Source organism: Mya arenaria, chromosome 12, assembly GCF_026914265.1.
Source record: "Mya arenaria isolate MELC-2E11 chromosome 12, ASM2691426v1".
Classification (NCBI taxonomy): domain Eukaryota; kingdom Metazoa; phylum Mollusca; class Bivalvia; order Myida; family Myidae; genus Mya; species Mya arenaria.
Window position 1 is genome coordinate 31293819 of NC_069133.1, and position 19389 is coordinate 31313207.

General features: G+C 35.4%; 1 protein-coding gene and 1 long non-coding RNA gene across 13 annotated transcripts in view; one reads left to right on the forward strand and one right to left on the reverse strand.

The window, feature by feature from the left end:
• Positions 1-255: 255 nt before the first annotated feature.
• LOC128211651 (5-hydroxytryptamine receptor 4-like) overlaps positions 256-19389 on the reverse strand; it is a 110896-nt gene continuing 91762 nt past the window's right edge. For 5 of the 11 annotated variants that reach the window (XM_052916649.1, XM_052916653.1, XM_052916651.1 and 2 more), the window contains 2 exons: positions 11953-12001; positions 256-4198 (listed from right to left, as the gene is read on the reverse strand). In XM_052916649.1, the coding sequence (XP_052772609.1) occupies positions 2406-3656 (1251 nt within the window). In that variant the 5' untranslated portion in view covers positions 3657-4198; positions 11953-12001 and the 3' untranslated portion in view covers positions 256-2405. Of the gene's footprint in view, positions 4199-11494; positions 11620-11952; positions 12002-19389 lie in introns of all 11 variants that reach the window. The other 6 variants (XM_052916650.1, XM_052916660.1, XM_052916657.1 and 3 more) reach the window with 2 other exon arrangements.
• LOC128211658 (uncharacterized) lies at positions 12577-17796 on the forward strand. Of its 2 annotated transcripts, none has more exons than XR_008257336.1 (3): positions 12577-12663; positions 16286-16488; positions 17725-17796. It is a non-coding gene; the product is annotated as an uncharacterized LOC128211658 (long non-coding RNA). The 2 variants fall into 2 exon arrangements; XR_008257337.1 differs by having other exon boundaries at positions 17658-17766.

A 19389-nucleotide genomic window follows, 5' to 3' on the forward strand; every position in this document is an offset into this window, starting at 1 on the left:
GGCGCTGATGCGCACTTGTACGACCATGACGCGGACTTTTACGACGACGATGCGGACCATCTCGGCGACAACGCAGACCTCTTTGACGATGTCGTGAACTTTTACCACGATAACGCGGACTACTTCGACAATGGTGCGGATTACTACTACGACGATGACGCGGACTATAAGACTTCGACGCGGACCTTTACGATGGCGACAGCAAGATGCCAAGTAAGGCAAGCAACATATATATATAGGGAAATTTGGAAAGGATATATTTTTGACTTTATTATTCAACGTAGTTTCATGAATACAAACACAATACTTTTAACAACCACAACTATAAGAATAAATATTAAATATATGAGAGCAGCTATACAAAACATAAGCTTAGCATCTCAGCGTTTTTCTAACGAAACTGCATTGAAAAGCATCAGCAGTACTACTTTACTTATAATTATACACAATCATACATTTTTATAACAGCATTAACATATAATTGTTATTGGTTTTCTTAAATACTCATCAGACATACCTGAAAGATTCATTTGTTAGCTCACTTTTATCGACAAATACAGTAAGATAATTTTGTTTCATATTTATATTTTTCTACTTTTGTCGAGATAAAGTCTCGAGTAATTTTCCAAAAACTTTGAATCAACATTGGATTTATTTGTCTGAGAATTGTAAATGTAAGCTGATACATAAGTCTGGACAAATACAGTTTAATATAATGATTGTTATTATGCAGTGGATATTACATTATAACAGCATACAAAAGGTTTCAAAGAAAGTACCCTGCGCCTCTGTACGCAGGGTCATGCAAATGTATTATCTACCGGTTTTGTTTGTGTAGTTTCATTGGTACACACTGATCTGAAAACAAGATTTACCCTGAACTAACGGCGGAGATCTCTAAATGCTTTTTTAAAACTGAAAAAGTGCAAATGGTTATATCATAGCAATATCAGTGTAATATCAGTTAGGTTTAGATATGAATGAAATCGATGTAAAGGATATACTATTGTATAACAATAACTTACTTTCGCGTAACGTGTAACATACATTTCACAACAAACAAATTTCTGATATAATAAGAAGTATGGAAATCTGTCTGTCGAAAACGTGTATACATACGAAATTCGAAAAAAGCGTGTTAAGAATAAACATTTTATATTATAATTGCTGTTATTCAACTCTAGCTCAGATACTACTCGTATTTTATAAAGGAAACAAATTCTAAAACAAGTAATAATTTCACTACCTTCAGAAAGTAATGTTTGTAGATCGATACTTTTTGGCTATCTTTTTTTTTTAAAATACCCCCACCCCACCCCACGAAAACATAATTAAATTTAAAAATTAAAAATGAACTGTTTTTACCTATTGCTTTTTGAGCTAGGTTTGTAGTCTCTAGATCTACATACATAATGCATTGTAAGGATGCCAAGCACAACGCTCATACAATTATTCATGCACAATGAACAAACATTAAGGAGAACTGTTTATCAGTGATAATTTCAATAACAGCTGTATTAGAAAGATCTATGGTATAACATAATGATACTATTATAAAGGACAACAGTTGTTATTGTTTGTATATCAGTAAAATAAATTTGTCATGGTTGAGATATAGTCCCTTGCGCAGAAAAACAATCATTAATTATCTACGACACTTAGTTCATAGTAGCAATGTGTATATTTTACTAAAATATTACAATAAAATAAAATTTTCTGAATTCAACAAAACAAATAACAAAGTGTTCGACATAAGTATCCCTTACATGCACAAAACGCATCATTCTAGTGACAATTTAAAACTACCATTGCCTGTATTACCGTGGAATGAAATTATTATCTATTGTTCGCCTTTAACGAAAACATGGTCGCCATTTCGCGTACTTTTCGGGAATGATCCGAGCCAAGAATATCTTGGAATGTGACTAAGTTTTAAGAGTGTGTAAGGCACATTGTAAGGTTCAATACTTGTACTGAGATGAAGCTTCAACAATAAGTGTATATGCACTTAACTATCATACTTGGTGCTGGTGCCGTAACACAATACATAGACACATGCTCCACTAAGAGCATTTTCCACTATGCTCTCCCTTATTCTTCTTTCCTGTCATATAAATTTAACAAAATGTTAATAAATCAGTATGCGGTATTACTAAAACTGACAACATGATATATGAAACACCCGTCGTCTATCTCTAGCGACTTATTTATAAATACGTAACACTTTTTGGTATTTGGGCAACGATAATTTTTCCTTAATAAAACATAAACATACACACGTAGGAAAACATATACTTAATTTAGTTAGCGATAAAAATATAGAGAACTTGCATCATTTTGAATACATGATAAACAATGTACTATGAATTGAAATTACATTGTTTTAGAAAGCAAAACGTTCACTCTCACAACTCAACGTTGTTGTTAAAATGGGCTTGAGGTATGGAGTGTCTGGAATGAGCTCCATTATGGAGACATGAGTGAGAGTTGGCGGACGCTGAATGGGAGAGATCCGTGTACAAGGTACTGGGGACAACATCGTCCTCATATTCGCTGATCCCGCGACACACTTTACACGCTAGGAGGCGCCTGAACGCCATCTTGTAATGTCTATTGAAGTTGTAGTAGAGAAAAGGGTTCAACATCGAGTTTATATACCCAAGCCAAAGCGCGATAGTCCAGATGATGTAGTCGATTTTGTAACCAATAATCGGGTCGATAATGTTAAGCATGAAGAACGGTAGCCAGCAAATGAAGAAACAGCCCATGATGATGCCTACGGTTTTGGCGGCTTTCGTTTCATGCTTCAATTTGCCCTTGCGGTGATGTTTATGCGCGGACAGTTCTAAGCTACGTATCTGGAGGGCTTGTTTACGAGCCGCGATGAATATGTGAACGTTGCATATAACAATAAATATACATGGAATGTAAAAAGCGATGCAAGAGCAAATTGTCGCAAACGCCGTATTCACAACAAACGCGCAGTGTGTGGGATCGTCGGGAGGGAAGGCGCAATTAACATAGTCCTCTATTCCGATATGATTCCATTTAAGCAAGATAGGCACGAACGAAATGAAAATAGGCACAATCCAACAGAATGATAACATTAGTATCACTTTTGGCCGCGTCAATCGTTCGTGAATAAACGGTCGACATATGGCCAGATAACGGTCAATGGCTAAACACGATAAGTTGAATATTGACGTGGTAGTGAACATTACGTCAAAACTGGTCGTGATAAGACACCATACACGGCCCAGTTGCCAGTTCTTATTATTGAATTGTTGGTAAATACCAAAAGGCATGACAAGAATGGCGACCATGATATCTGCTATTGCAAGTGAGACAACGAAGGCGTTGGTTACCGTCTGTAAACGTTTGTGTGTCAATACGGCCACGATGACCATTCCGTTTCCTAGCATAGTGAGACACGGAAACGCAAATAGCACAGCTGATATCACATAACGTACTGTGTGAGAGTACATAGGGGGCGCTCCTGATGAATCCCTCAGGATTTCAGCGCAGTTGTCAGCCGGTGAGGTATTGTAGTTGGGGCTATCTGGTGACGTCGGCAACATGGTTGGATACGCTACAGTAAAATTACTGGCGTCAATGGTGTCATTGTAGTATGTCGCCATATTTGGGGTATTTGGCATAAACTTTCACATTCTATAGTTCAATTGGATAACACTATTTTTCTCGTACAAGCACTTAGTGACCGGTCATCACTTTTTTCTAAAATCAGACAATTTATCATTTCGATTATTGCTGGTTCTATATCCTGTATGCTGTTTTTTGCACAGTTCCAGTTGTATTGATGCAAATTAATCCTTTCTGATATGTTATTGATCTTAACATTTCTTCCATATATACGGTTTACTATAAATCCAGAAAAAATCAATGGCACAACGTAGCGAATGTGACAACCTTTCGTCATTTACAGGAATCTTATCAGACGAAAGGTTTTCATTTATAATTGAATGTATAGCGCGTTTTCCTGTCTGCCAAGTCTCAATACAGAAGAAGATTTTCCGTATACGCGTAATGGCGTTTACAAAGTAATTGATTTCATTTAGGCGCCCGATGTGATCTTGATTCTGTCTCTTCTAATAGTGAGGTAATCAGTCTTGTCTTGTCCAAGAGCATATTTTGAAGTTCTCAGGAGTGTACACTGGGGGTTTATTTGTCATCCGTTCTTCTGAAAATATATGTAAGAAGTTGAAAGGACGAACACAATTCAAAAGAATGTTCAAATTCGTCTGTTTATAATCCCACGCAAATATTTTCGTAAGTTGGACATGTACCAACGTCCTTGTAATAACCAAATTCCAAAAGAATTCATCATTTTCAGTCAATTATAACAATTTTGCTGATCGGCAGAAATTTATTATTTCAAGTTTATGACTGTATCTTAGTGTGTGCACTTACAGAGACAAAATTATATACATATTCACTTCACCAGAAAGACCTAATTACGCTCCCTTGAAAAAGACAAGATACGATCTTATGAAAAAAGGACTAGGACATTTATAACATCACATCAAAACAAGCCAACAAAGCACGGAGACGGAACCGTACTCTCTATAATTACACGCACCATCAAAATTACCAGCATATACTTTGCCTCATACTCGTTAATATGACAGCTACCTAGAATTGCCGTGTCATAAATCCTATGATTTTGGCATGCCTCATATTGCGAGTATTGAGATGAAAGAACATTTAGACTAGTAAGTAGAACCAGTTACGTGCAGATGAGAGATAATGGGGGTGGAATTCAGGGAATCCGCTTTTGTTAAATGCTGCTTGATTTTGAAAAGAATGATGAGATATAATAAAAGCCCTTCCACATATAGCTACATTATAACAATTATACTTTGTTCGAACATGGGCGACAACATGGCAGTCCTTTAATTTAGTTTCTTATTGGTGTGATTAGATCAGCTGAATAAGTGCAGTTATGGAGGATAGTGCGCAGAAAATAATGACAACATTTTAAAGCAGACCAACATGACGATTTAGCATCAATCATGATATTGCTACCGGTCGCACTATACTGACAGACAAATGCTGAATAGTTTAACTGCATTACACAAACATGTCAGACAAATGGATTGTTGAATGCGAAAGTGTACAAGACGAATGTTGATGCTAGGCATCAAAGACGTGGCTGAATGGGTTTTATTGAATATAATACGTGAAAAATATCGATACCCAATTGGCTCAATAAAGTCATGTGACAATATATACAATTGTTAACATTCCGAATAAACACGGACATAGCCAACTATGACGGTTTGATCAACTTTCTAGATCGTAGTTACTCGGTCGTCTCCGGCATGCGTAAATTATTTAGACTGGTACCTTGCATTATCACCGATAAAATTATTGGTGTCGGGTCGATTCTGCCGAGATATCATTTCGGCCTGATCCTTTTCGGCCTACTTTTATTCATTAATATTTGTTTTAAATCGTGTGAATTACGCTTTGAATTCTGATTTTATATCAGTTAAATTTAAATTGTGTTAATTTCGTTATTGCGACTTATACTTGTTAGTAAAATCGTGTGAATTAAGCTTTGTACTTTTATTTTATATCACTTAAATTTAAAATAGTCAATTAATGTCGTGTTAAGGCACCTATATTTGTTATCAAATGCATAATTTAAGCTATTATTCACAATATGCCCGTAAATTCTCACATGCTTATTTACTACCACAGCGTGTATATAAATTGTTTTCACAGAAAGTAAATTTCTAAAATAACGAACTCGTATGACCGGCGACCAGTCAATACAAAAACACAGAGAATAACTTTTTTTAATTTCCTGTTTTAAACATTAGGCTTATTCGTTTTATATTACGTTTTGGAAGTTTTACACGCATCAAAACGGTTATTGACGACAAATTTTTAAGTAAAGTTGAATAAGAGTTGATATCATTAACAAATCTTTTTTTCATCACTAAAATTTATCCGCATACACTTCCCCATTGACAATTGCGAACATGTATCCCTGGAGGCCGCATCTAATAAAAGCCTGAAGGAATAATAGGCAGTATTAGGGATGTAATGCATTTATAATATCTGTCATATGTTTCATTTAAGTTATGCTAGAAAACATTATTATCACAAATCATGTGTGTCCTTTTCGGAGCCTCGTTACCTGGCAACGCAGGTGCCCTCGGGTCGGAGTTTTCAAAACGCATGACAAATATTATTATTTCAGCACGGTTGAATTCAGCGGAAATGCCTATCCGCTGTGCTAAAATGTACATACCTTACATACACAAATGCATTGTATAAGAAAAGACCGAACAGTTTTTCTGAATTGAATTTTTATTTTTTAATCATGTCAACTATTTACATATGTAAAAATCTTAAGGAAACGTTGGTCTTAAAATGTCTTTTCCATGCAAAGTAAAAAAGAACATTTCAAAAGTGATCAATATTAATTTGTTTGTTCTAACTTAGACATCCTGAAAATATCAAGGCGTTTGCTAAATACAAATTTCATATTTACAATTGAAATAACCAGTCAAAAAAGACTACGGAAGCAGGTGTGTAAATTTTCAAAATAAGATCGGCTTATCCCAACCCTCGCGCTGGGTGTTCTGCGAAAACCCGGTAAACCTTGTTTCCGCATAACAGATCAAATTGATTTCAAGAAAGACAAATCATTTGGAATACTACTTTTGTGTTGTTTACATTATCGTCACAATCAATGAGAGTTATATCAGTTATTTAATTAAATAAAATAAGCATGTTATAACAAGTTAAGTGAGAAGAAAATCGCGTTTACAACACGTCATATATAAAATTCACGTTTACAAAAGCATTTCTTGACAATTCTTTTAACACATGTCTGCTTTCTTAAATATTACTTATTACTAAGAAATTCGTACAAAACAAAGAATCACAGCGCATACAGCGTTGCATCGTTCTAAAAATGCTTCGTCGAGTTTATTCTTTTTGCCAAGGATTGCATCGTTTAAATGCAATCAAATCTAAAATATTTCACACGTGTAGAAGTAGAAAATAGCATAGTATTTTACAGGCTAAGAAATATTTTCATATATTTTCTCTCAAAAAAGTTATTTAGGAATTAACGTCGATTTCTTGCTTTGTTTACATAGGTTTTGAATAGTGGCGACCCGTGTGAGAAACCCGTTCAAGTCACGTGATTTCTCACTCTGATTTCGCATAATTTCAAATAGTTCATCATCATTCAAATATTGTTGTGTTAATGAACCTTTTTATTGTCGTATACAACCCATTTGCTAAGAGAAAGAATTTTATCATTTATCACTTTGTTTATGAAATGTTTATGAGTTAGAACTAAGCACAGTCAATTATGTCTTGTTAAGATAAATACGTCCCTGAATCATCAAATAATACTTCTGACTCTCAACATCATTACTGAATTGTTCTGCTTATTTGTGTATATTCATTGATAAATGCTGTCAAAGAATTTTCGATGTCAACCGCCTTTCAAATGTTAATTAATTTAAATGATCATGAGCTATAACAGCCTATTTCATTGAGGTAGACGTTTTGTTATGTTCTGATATAAATTGTGTCGGTATTGATATATCCGCTATTGCGTCTTGCAATAGCGGATATATCAATACCGACACTAACGTGTATGTTCATTCCATCATACTACACTTCACTCGATTGCTTATTTACGCTACTAAAGTCACGTTAGTGTCGGTATTGATATATCCGCTATTGCGTCTTGCAATAGCGGATATATCAATACCGACACTAACGTGTATGTTCATTCCATCATACTACACTTCACTCGATTGCTTATTTACGCTACTAAAGTCACGTTAGTGTCGGTATTGATATATCCGCTATTGCGTCTTGCAATAGCGGATATATCAATACCGACACTAACGTGTATGTTCATTCCATCATACTACACTTCACTCGATTGCTTATTTACGTTGCTATGAAATGAAAAGAAAACAAATGTATATAATCCGTACCCCCAGTGAATAACTGTTGTTTTGATCTACAACGTCCTGGAATTCATTAACGATGTAGGTCGACAGTATTTACCTCAGGTTGACAATATGCACTGTCACCATCAAGGCAGTCAATATTTATATAATATTACCTTATTATTAAAGGTACTCGGTGAGATATATTCGTTACACTGTTAGTAGCTGGGGGGGGGGGGGTATGTGATATAAACCCCCAGTGGTTTCATACCATGCGAGAGCGAAGATCACATACCCCCCTCCCCCTACCCCCCAGCTACTAACAGTGTAACTAATAATACCACATGTCTATTTCCATGTATTATTACCATTTACCACATGTCTATTTCCATTTATTATTACCATTTACCACATGTCTATTTCCATGTATTATTACCATTTACCACATGTCTATTTCCATGTATTATTACCATTTACCACCTGTCTATTTCCATGTATTATTACCATTTACCATCTGTCTATTTCCATGTATTATTACCATTTACCACATGTGTATTTCCATGTATTATTACCATTTACCACATGTCTATTTCCATGTATTATTACCATTTACCACATGTCTATTTCCATGTGTTATTACCATATACCACCTGTCTATTTCCATGTATTATTACTAATGTTTATCCTTTGATTATGCTTAAACGTTGAATATATGGTTTAAACAAAATAGTATTCCAAAGTACAATATTATATTTAAGTGTGATTTTAGTGTATGCATGTAATTGAATTGAAACTACAAATGGAATGGAAACCCTATTATAAATAACAAAAACATGCATGAAGGACACGCAGATCGGGTGGACTAATGACTAAGTTACACACATTCGCAGATCGGGTGGACTAATGACTAAGTTACACACATTCGCAGATCGGGTGGACTAATGACTAAGTTACACACATTCGCAGATCGGGTGGACTAATGACTAAGTTACACACATCCGGAGATCGGGTGGACTTATGACTAAGTTACACACATCCGGAGATCAGGCGGACTAATGACTAAGTTACACACATCCGCAGATCAGGCGGACTAACGACTTAGTTACACACATTCGCAGTTCGGATGGACTAATGACCAAGTTACACGCATTCGGAGATCGGGTGAACTAATGACTTAGTTACACACATCCGCAGATCAGGCGGACTAATGACTAAGTTACACACATTCGGAGATCGGGTGAACTAATGACTTAGTTACACACATCCGCAGATCGGATGGACTAATGACTTAGTTACACACATCCGCAGATCGGGGGGACTAATGACTAAGTTACACACATTCGGAGATCGGGTGAACTAATGACTTAGTTACACACATCTGCAGACCGGGCGGACTAATGTCGCAGATCGGGTGGACTAATGACCTAGTTACACACATTCGCAGATCGGGTAGACTAATGACTTAGTTACACATATCCGTAGACAATAGATGACGAGTAGTAAATTCTAGATTATGTTATATATTATAAACATGTTAAAACGTTGACATAGCAACCTATTCATCCCCTATTATGATTGCCAATAACTGACAGTAGCTAGTTGCATACAAGTGGTTAACGTTTTTGGTAAGGCTAAAGTTAGCCATTATGTTTATTTAATGGTCAAAATTAATCCAATAACTAACTACTCAATCAATCAATTCAATTATATCATCTATTACAAACTTGTCACATAATAACTTTTGGACAACTGCTCAAAGCGTGTACAATGACATTCCGAACGGTATGTTACTTTACCGCAAATATAAACAGTTAATTAATGTATGTGATTTATGACTATTTATCATCATACAAATCCATTTTGTAACCGTCTTCTTAGACAATAGAGGCATTCCCAAAATACGTAAACCGATTCCGACCTCCACGTCTAGAATTATCAATACAAACAAGAGCTGTCGTAGGCTCGACTTATCGCCGCTTTGTTTGTCTTAGATATAAATACAATATTGATATATAAATATGTGTCTTTTAAAAGCAATAATAACACTGATAGATTAAAAAGTAAACAAGCAAAGCCCCAATACGACGAAACCGGGTTTTTAATGACTGACAGAAAAATCAGCCTTCGTTGTGAGATACAGTTATAACTGTTTTTTTTTTCTATTTGTATTAACAGTGACCTTGACCTTAATACTAGGGGCCCCAAATGCAAACCAGCCCCATAAACACTTCCAACATATCGAGTTTGGTCACATTAAGTCAACCCTGAGGTTATTCAGTACCAGACTGTCATCTTTTTTAGTAACAGTGACCATAGACCTTGATCTTCAACCTAGGGGCCACAAACACAATCCCATGAAAGGTCTCCATTAACTCTTTCTGTATACAAAGTTTGGTCGCAACATGTCAAACCAAACTAAAGTTAGTCAGTACCAACCGTTTGTCTATTTTTAGTAACATTACCTTGACCTTAGGGACCCAAACCCTATCCCATTAAAGGTTTCCTTATTCTTGACATATACCAAGTTTGGTAACAATATGTCAACCCAAACTAAAGTTTTTTAGTACAAACCATTTATATATTTTTATTGAAACTGACTTTGACCTTGACGTTGATTGTCTGAGCCCCAAACACAATCCAATGAATGGTCTCTATAGATTCTTCCTGATCTTGTCCTTAGAGGCCCGAATTGCAATACCATGAAAGGTGTTCATAAACTTTCCCTATAAACCAAGCTTGGTCACCATTTGTCAAACCTTATTAAAATTATCATATGCCTTCGGTGAGTTTGACGCCCAATGTCGGCCCGCCCCAACAACGCCCCAACAACGGCGTACATCATTCTAATAACCAGGTTTCACACTGGTTGAAAATATACAAAAAAATGTGCCAGTCAAATGAAAGAAAATAAAAATTAGGCAAAGGTGAGTGTGCGTATCATATGATGTTGTTTGTTGTTAAAATAACCTAGTTACACCAGCATGCAAGAACCATTGATTTTATGGCACGGATTGCTTTCAAATGGATAAGCAATAAAGTATAACGGTTTAAGACTGAGTTGTACCCTAATAATTGATAGAAAAATTGATACTGTCTAGAAGCTGAATGTATCACCCAACCAAGCATTTTTCCTAAATCTCTCGAAAATATGCAGATAAATTTTAAACATCATAATGTGACATTACATCAAACTTTTATTTCCCATCTGAAACCAAGGTTTATTATGGAAAGGTAGACACGGAAGTCTGCTGAAATTACACCTTTTAAATTATTTCTATACACGCCAAAGTTGGACAATCCTGACAAAATAATGACTCGTTTCGTGTGGAGGATACCTATACAAGAACAACCAACAATAAAAACCATCGCCCTTCAAATACACATCATTTACCAACTCATAAACTTCCTAAATGACCTAGTCCGCACACATATGACCGATTTGTAAATTCCGTTTTGTCCAGAGTAAATAAGCTCTTATTCAACATGTTTTTTCTACAAAGAAATACAGACAGAGATATAGTTTTGGTAGGTTTATCAGTTTGTCATACCAATTCAAATTATCGTTGACTATCGTTGACACAAGTGCATTTTTGCAAATCGATGGGTTATGGAGGGTAGGGGGTAGTAGAGGGGGAGGGGGTCGAAACAACGCACCGATCAACTGTTGTATCAACTGTATAATAAAGACAAATACGTAATGTGGCGCTTCTAAAACTGTAGTGCATGAATGTAAAATATGACATGACTAATAATAGTCTTCCATGGACCGTCGATAGGTATTTTCAATACGTATACTAGAGTGTGTTCAGAGTACCCCGCTTTCGGTGATTTAATTATGGAATGACGTAAAAACAGCCTGTGTGAACAAGTACTCACATCAACTTGAAGTATTGCAATTAATCAAAATTCTAAGACAACTATGCCAAGTTTAATATGTCAAAGAAAACCGTTAATTATCAGTTTATTTTATATCTTTTTAAAATAGGTAATGCTGACTTGTACTTACGTAATCTAAATTAGGCATCTAATCGACTAATCGATTCTGTGTATATGTCCTGAAAAGAAGAAGAGTTAACTTAAAACTTTATTGACAGCCTTGTGTGCAATGCTGTTATTGGAATCACTTTCTGCTTCTTTTAAATTTCCATGGTTATATTTTCTTGCCATAATGAAATAAGAATATCACAATTGATAGCGCTTCATAACCAGCAAGGCGCTTTTCCAATCAATCAGTGACACGACTACAAAGGGAAAGATTTATTTAGTTTTTCTTGAGTGTTTTTCCTCTACGCGCAATTCAAATTAACGATCCTTGCTGCGGTTCTCAGTAACTTAGTTTACAAAACAATGTTAAACGGAAAATGTTTTGAATTCGTTCCTGGGCCAATGATCTAGCTTTGTCAAGGTCTGAATCTTCAATTGTTTTAAGGCTGCAAGCCGACAGTCTTTAGAGAGCAGTATTTCAGAAACGCGACTAGTCGCCTGACACGACATATTGAACATGAATATATTAATACACACCACCTGCGTAGCAACAGAACTACTTACGTGAATGTGGGGCGTCAAGTACCTGCTTATGCGTATTTAACGCGTTATTGCCTTTTTATGACAAACATTGCGTGTTACTCTTATCAATGTATGCGTCTAAAAATGTTAAATTTAGATGGAGACAATCCAGAAATGAGCTGCCAGGAAGTGATCGATTTCGGACACGAAGGTACATGTACATTAGTCTGAAATAATAGACGTGTTATACGGGATTCTTCCAATCCCTAACGTCTAAACGGTTTTGTGCAAAAAGCGGGGGTGTTTGAAAAATATTGAAATTGTATTAAGTGAAGTTTTTTATGGTTGAAATGGATAATAAAGTAAATATTTATAATCATATTTTACCATGGAAGTGCACACCTATTTTGCAAAAAACAAGCATTTAATGCATTAAAACACATTATTTACCTTTTCATTAAAAGGAAAGTTGACTGACACAGACAACAATGAATTATGCCAAGTGGAACAACTTGACCCAATCGTAATAATTCGGCCACCTCCGACAAGCTTCGAGATAATACAATGGTAACAACTCGGCCTTGGCCGAACAATCTGAACACCTCAGCCAGTATCCAACAGGGATTGACTATCTCGAAGCTTACCGAAGATGGCGAGTTGTTACAATTGATGGCCGAAATGTTCAGATTGTTGTAAAATTGTGAACTGCAGCCTTGCAGGTGCCCTTCATGTATATATTGTTATGTTTGACAGAATGAAATGAAGAAAAAATCATCAAACTCATAATTATTTGCTTGATATTACTTTTTGGTTACGAAATTTATATAAAATAACATTATCTGGTAATATTTCTTGTTTTATGATATGTTATAGATGAAATATGCTTTAACCCGGAATCCCAATGGGAATAACTACCCACTTTTCGTATAAAACAATTTGTACGTGAAGGATTTGCTGTTTCAACAAGAGGGCCATGATGGCCCTGTATCGCTCACCTGTAGCTTTGCTAAATAAAGTGAACATTCTGACCTATTATCATAAAGATCCAATGAAAAGTATGGCCCCTAGAGGCCACTCTTTTATTTGTCCCACTGACCTAGTTTTTTACCCCACATGACCCTATCAGTAGGCAATGCTTCAAACCAAATATTTAAGACCTAGTCCTTGTGGCTTCAGACAAGAAAATTTTAAAGTTTTTTCCTATATAAGCCTATGTAAAACTTGTGACACCCAGGGTGAGGCCTCTTTTCACCACAGGTGCACAAATTGAACAATCTTGGTAGCGGGCCACTAGGTTATGCCACATATAAAATGCCAATGTCTTGTTGGTTTAGACAAGAAGTTTTTTGTTCTATATAAGCCTATGCAAAACTTGTGACTCCCCCCAGGATAGGGCCTCTTCCCCCCAGGGGCATAAATTGAACAATCTTGGTAGAGGACCACTTGGTTATGATACATACCAAATATTGAATGCGTAGGCCTTGCATTTTCAGACAAGAAGATTTTTAAACACTTTCCTTATATAAGCCTATGTAAAACTTGTGACCCCCTAGGTGGGGCCTCTTATTTTGTTCACAAGGTTTTTCTAATAATTGACCTAGTGACCTAGTTATTGACTGCGTATGAGCCAATATCGAACTTGACCCAGATTTTATAGAGATGATCATTCTGACCAAGTTGCATTGAGATTAGGCTAAAATTGTGACCTCTATTGTGTTCACAAGGTTTTTCTACTAATTGACCTAGTGACCTAGTTATTGACCGCGGATGACCCAATATCGAACTTGACCTAGATTTTATAGAGATGATCATTCTGACCAAGTTGCATTGAGATTAGGCTAAAATTGTGACCTCTATTGTGTTCACAAGGTATTTCTACTAATTGACCTACTGACCTAGTTTTTGACCCCAGATGACCCAATATCGAACTTGACCTAGATTTCATAGAGATGATCAGTCTGACCAAGTTTCATAAAGATTAGGTCAAAATTGTGACCTCTGTTGTGTTCACAAGGTTTTTCTAATAATTGACCTAGTGACCTAGTTATTGACTGCGGATGACCCAATATCGAACTTGACCTAGATTTTATAGAGATGATTATTCTGACCAACTTGCATTGAGATTAGGCTAAAATTGTGACCTCTATTGTGTTCACAAAGTTTTTGTACTAATTGACCTAGTGACCTAGTTGTTGACCGCGGATGACCCAATATCGAACTTGACCTACATTTTATAGAGATGATCATTCTGACCAAGTTGCATCGAGATTAGGCTAAAATTGTGACCTCTATTGTGTTCACAAGGTTTTTCTACTAATTGACCTAGTGACCTAATTATTGACCGCGGATGACCCAATATCGAACTTGACCTAGATTTTATAGAGATGACCATTCTGACCAAGTTGCATTGAGATTAGGCTAAAATTGTGACCTCTATTGTGTTCACAAGGTTTTTCTACTAATTGACCTAGTGACCTAGTTTTTGACCCCAGATGACCCAATATCGAACTTGACCTAGATTTTATAGAGATGATCAGTCTGACCAAGTTTCATAAAGATTAGGTCAAAATTGTGACCTCTATTGTGTTCACAAGCAATTGTGAACGGACGGACGGACGGACGGACGGACGGACGGACGGACGGACGACGGACGAAGAGTGATCACAAAAGCTCACCTTGTCACTACGTGACAGGTGAGCTAAAAATCGTAAAAAAATCTGTCAACGTACAATTATTTGGACTAGAAGGTACATCTAGCTGATGTACATCTCTTAGTCTAAATATTTGTACGTTGACGGACTCTTTTTACGATTAAAAAAAAATGTATATATATATATATATATATATATATATATATATATATATATATATATATATATATATATATATATATATATATATATATATATATATATATGGCAAATCCTTCACTACAACATCTTCATGTTACTTTCAATTCAGAGTTGATTATTCACTAAAATAATAGCATTTTTAATTGTTGTTTAACCTGAAACGTCTCAACCATCAAAAAAGAACATATATGCTTCAATAGTCTAAAAAAATAGACGTGTTATATGGGATTCTTCCAATCCCTTACGTCTAATCGGGTTTGTGCAAAACAGGGTGGGGGTTGAAAGATATTGAAATCGTAGTTAGATAAGTATTATATGTTTGAAATAGATATTAAAGGTTTATATTCGTATTTTAGTTATTACCATGTAAGTGCAAAGATTTTTTTCGCAAAACAAGCATTTAATGCATTTAAACACAACCATTTTACATCTCTGTAAATCTATGCACCGCAGCCTTGCAGGTGATCTTCATGTATAACAGTTTATAACATTATGTTTTGACAGTATGAAATGAAGAAAAACACTCATCAAATTCATAATAATTCGTCAGCTTTTATTTTTTGTGTACATAACTCATATTTTAGATATATATAATTATCTGACCCGGAATCCCAATCGGAATAGCTACCCACTTTTGGTACAAAAAAATTGTATGTGAAGGATATGCCATTTCAAAGTTTGTAAAAAGATCAGTTAAGTTACTATTATTTGGACTAGTGCTTCAAGTGTTTGATTTATTGTCTCTATAATGTATAATGCACCTGTCAATTGTAGAGCCAAGCTGGGAGCTGCCTAAAAATCAGTTACCCAGTTAGCTCAGTTTGACAGATCTCCATGCAAGTGTTCACATGGTCGTGGGTTCAAGCACCATACCAGTAGCATCTTTTCTCAAAGGTTCACTTTAGAACCCATCATCCAGGAGTAAACAATTATGATTTTTTTATTAAATATTACAGGCCATGTTCTTTTGTAAACTTTCAGATTGAGAAGTGCCTGGATACAAGGCTAGTATTGTTAACATCATCTGATACAATCAACTGGAACAAAGCTGAAATGGCTGCCTGACCTGACTTAAAAATTGGATGGCAGTACATCAGACTAGAAGATTACAAGTATTGAGGTGGACAAAATGAAACCTGAGCCTACCAAAGCTGACAGATTGCACAAGAAACACATAAATGCAGGTATTTACTGAGATATTGTAATTATTTTTTGAAACTTCTCATTTATTTAGAAAGTTCAGTTGAAACAGAGTTGGCAAAAAAATGAACAAAGGTATATACATTTTGAATTCTAATTCAAATGAGAACTTTACTGGCCAGTACAGAATGGTAAAATGCTAGTCTACCAATATAAATGTGCCTGGTTCGAATCAGTAAAGCTGATGAATGTACTGGTTGTGTAGCCAGGATGTGAGTAGGTCTGCACTTGGCTGATAATGCATATCATATGTTTAAGCTGCACTCTCACAGATTGTCTGTTTTACCAACTCTTTTTTTATTTCTTGGTCTTGTAATAAATTATTTTATGCGAATTTCTGAACACTGGACATAACAGACAACTGGAAAAAGGGGATCGCTGCTTTCTTATATTAATTCAGTCAAAAAAGACAACTGAAAATATTGGAACGCTGTTTTCTTATTTTAATACGGTCAAAAGACGATGTTCTGTGCCAAAAATCTCATTATTAGTAAAGCGTTAGTAATGCTTTTAACCATAAAACCAATAGTTACAAATGTAAATATAAAAAACATGATCTTATCTTTTGTCAGCAGTCTTATTTCATCAGTTTTCATACTGCTTTTCATTAGCTTATTCCAAGCCAAAAAGTAAAAAAAGTTGTCAAAACCTTCAATCTGTGACTGAGAGTGCAGCACTCTTACAGATTGAACGTTTTGACTACTTTATTTATTTTTTGTCTTGGAACGGGCCAATTTATGTGAAAATGCATGTTAACCATTCATATAAGATTGCTGACAATAAATTTGTCAGAAAATGTTTATATTTAAGTTCAAAATGTTTTATGCATTTTTCTTAAACCGTTAGTAATGCTTTAAGCCATAAAACCTTTGTTTTCGACCTGAAATATGGAAGTCTGCAATCTAATATTTTGTCAGTAGTCTTATATCACTGGTTTGCAGATATTTTAGCAAAAAAATAGGTCATTCCAAGACAAAAAATACAAAAGTTGTAAAAACAGTAAATCTGTGAGAGTGCAGCTTTAAATGACTAAATGTTTTGATTTGGCTCAATTTTCACCTAAAATCTTATAGTTTTGTGGCATCTAAAAGGTTTGTTTTTAACAACATTACATGTGCATATGTATATATTTGTTCTTAAATTTGTAATTTAGATTGGAAGATTCATTCTCTGGAAAGTAGAAAAGGGCATGTTACATACTGTTATCACTACCATGACAGAAACCATATTGAGGAGCTGGTCCACCTGTAGGAAGAATTGCGCTATTGGTTGTAGCAGCACTATTACCCAGCCATACACCAGCACTTAGTTTGTCATAGGGAGCATTTCTGAGCAGTTATGGAGACCACTAACTATGCAGGTATGTCATAATCAAAATCTTGGTTTATATTTTTTTTTATAATTTAGCATCTGTTGAGAAGAAATTTATTTTTAGATTGAAGGCACACACTATAGATTGATGCCCAAAAATATATTTCTTATTTTAATGCATTATCATGTCTAACTCATTTGACTTAAATGATCAAAGCAAAAGAAATGCAAATGATTAATCTGCAGATATACAAATGTAAGCTTTTTTAACTTGGGAAATTGTTGCCACTTGTCTATTAATTAAAGAACACATTTATAATGAATAATGTTTAATCTGTACACAAATCATATGCCTTCTTTGTTTTAACCATCAATGTCAAAGAGTCCAGCATGATAATGCATTAAATTGAAAAAAATGCATTAATTTATATGAACCCTTTAAAACAAAGACATTTCCTAAATCCAATAAAAAAAAATTGAATATTGATGCAGAGTTCAGTTAGAATATAATTTAACTTTTTTTGCAGTTGTTGCAGTGAAACTCGCACCAGTGTGTTTTCTGTGGAGATAAAGAGATAGGGTCCAGCAATGAAGACCCAACTCAAGATCTGACCTTGTAAGGCCAATATGAAATAACTGTGTGGGAAAATGGGAAAAACCTGCAGTCAGGAATGCAGGGAAATCATCAAAAGAACAGTGTTAAATTAATCTTGAATAACTTGACATTTATTTTGTTTGACATATTTATTCATGGTGCAGTGAAAACATTCTTTTTTTCTCATGGTTATTTAAATTTAGAATTGATAGGAGGGAACATCACTATGTAGTTTCATGTTCATAGTCAGATCAAAACCCATGTACATGCCCAAATGAGCATTCGAAAATATCAAAATGGTACTTGTTGTATGTAGTGTAAGTTAATTAACATAATAAACAAAAATATCTAATCAATTTCCATTTATTATGCCCCTTTCAAAGAAGAGGAGTATATTGCTTTGCACATGTTGGCCGCTACGTCCGTCTGTCTGACAGTACACCAAAGCTTTTCCAGGTGATAACTCTACAATTCCTAGACCTATTGTCAAACTTGACATGAAAGTTTGGTTTAACCAGTAGATGACCCCTTTTGATTTTAGGGGTAATATGGTCAAAGGTCACAGTGACCTTGAACAGGAAGGTGTCAAACCATACATCTGACTGATAAGTTGACAATGCCTGCACCTATGGCCCTCAAACTCAACATGGAGGCTAAGTCTGACTATTAGAAGATCCTATTGATTTAAGGGGTCATTGGGTCAGAAGTTAAGGTCACAGTGACCTTGAATGCTAAAAGGTTGTACTAATAATGACTGGACAAAGCCTGCACCCATGGCCCTTGAACAACTTGACTTGGGGTTGGGCCTGACCAGTAGGTGAGCCCTATTGATTTGTCACAGACCATTGAACGCAAAAAGCTTGCTTGTGTGACAACTCGACAAAGTCTGCACCCATGGCCTTCAAACTTGAAATTTAGGTTTGGGGTGACCAGCAGATGACCCCTTTGGATTTGGAGGTCAAGGTCACATCTCCAATAT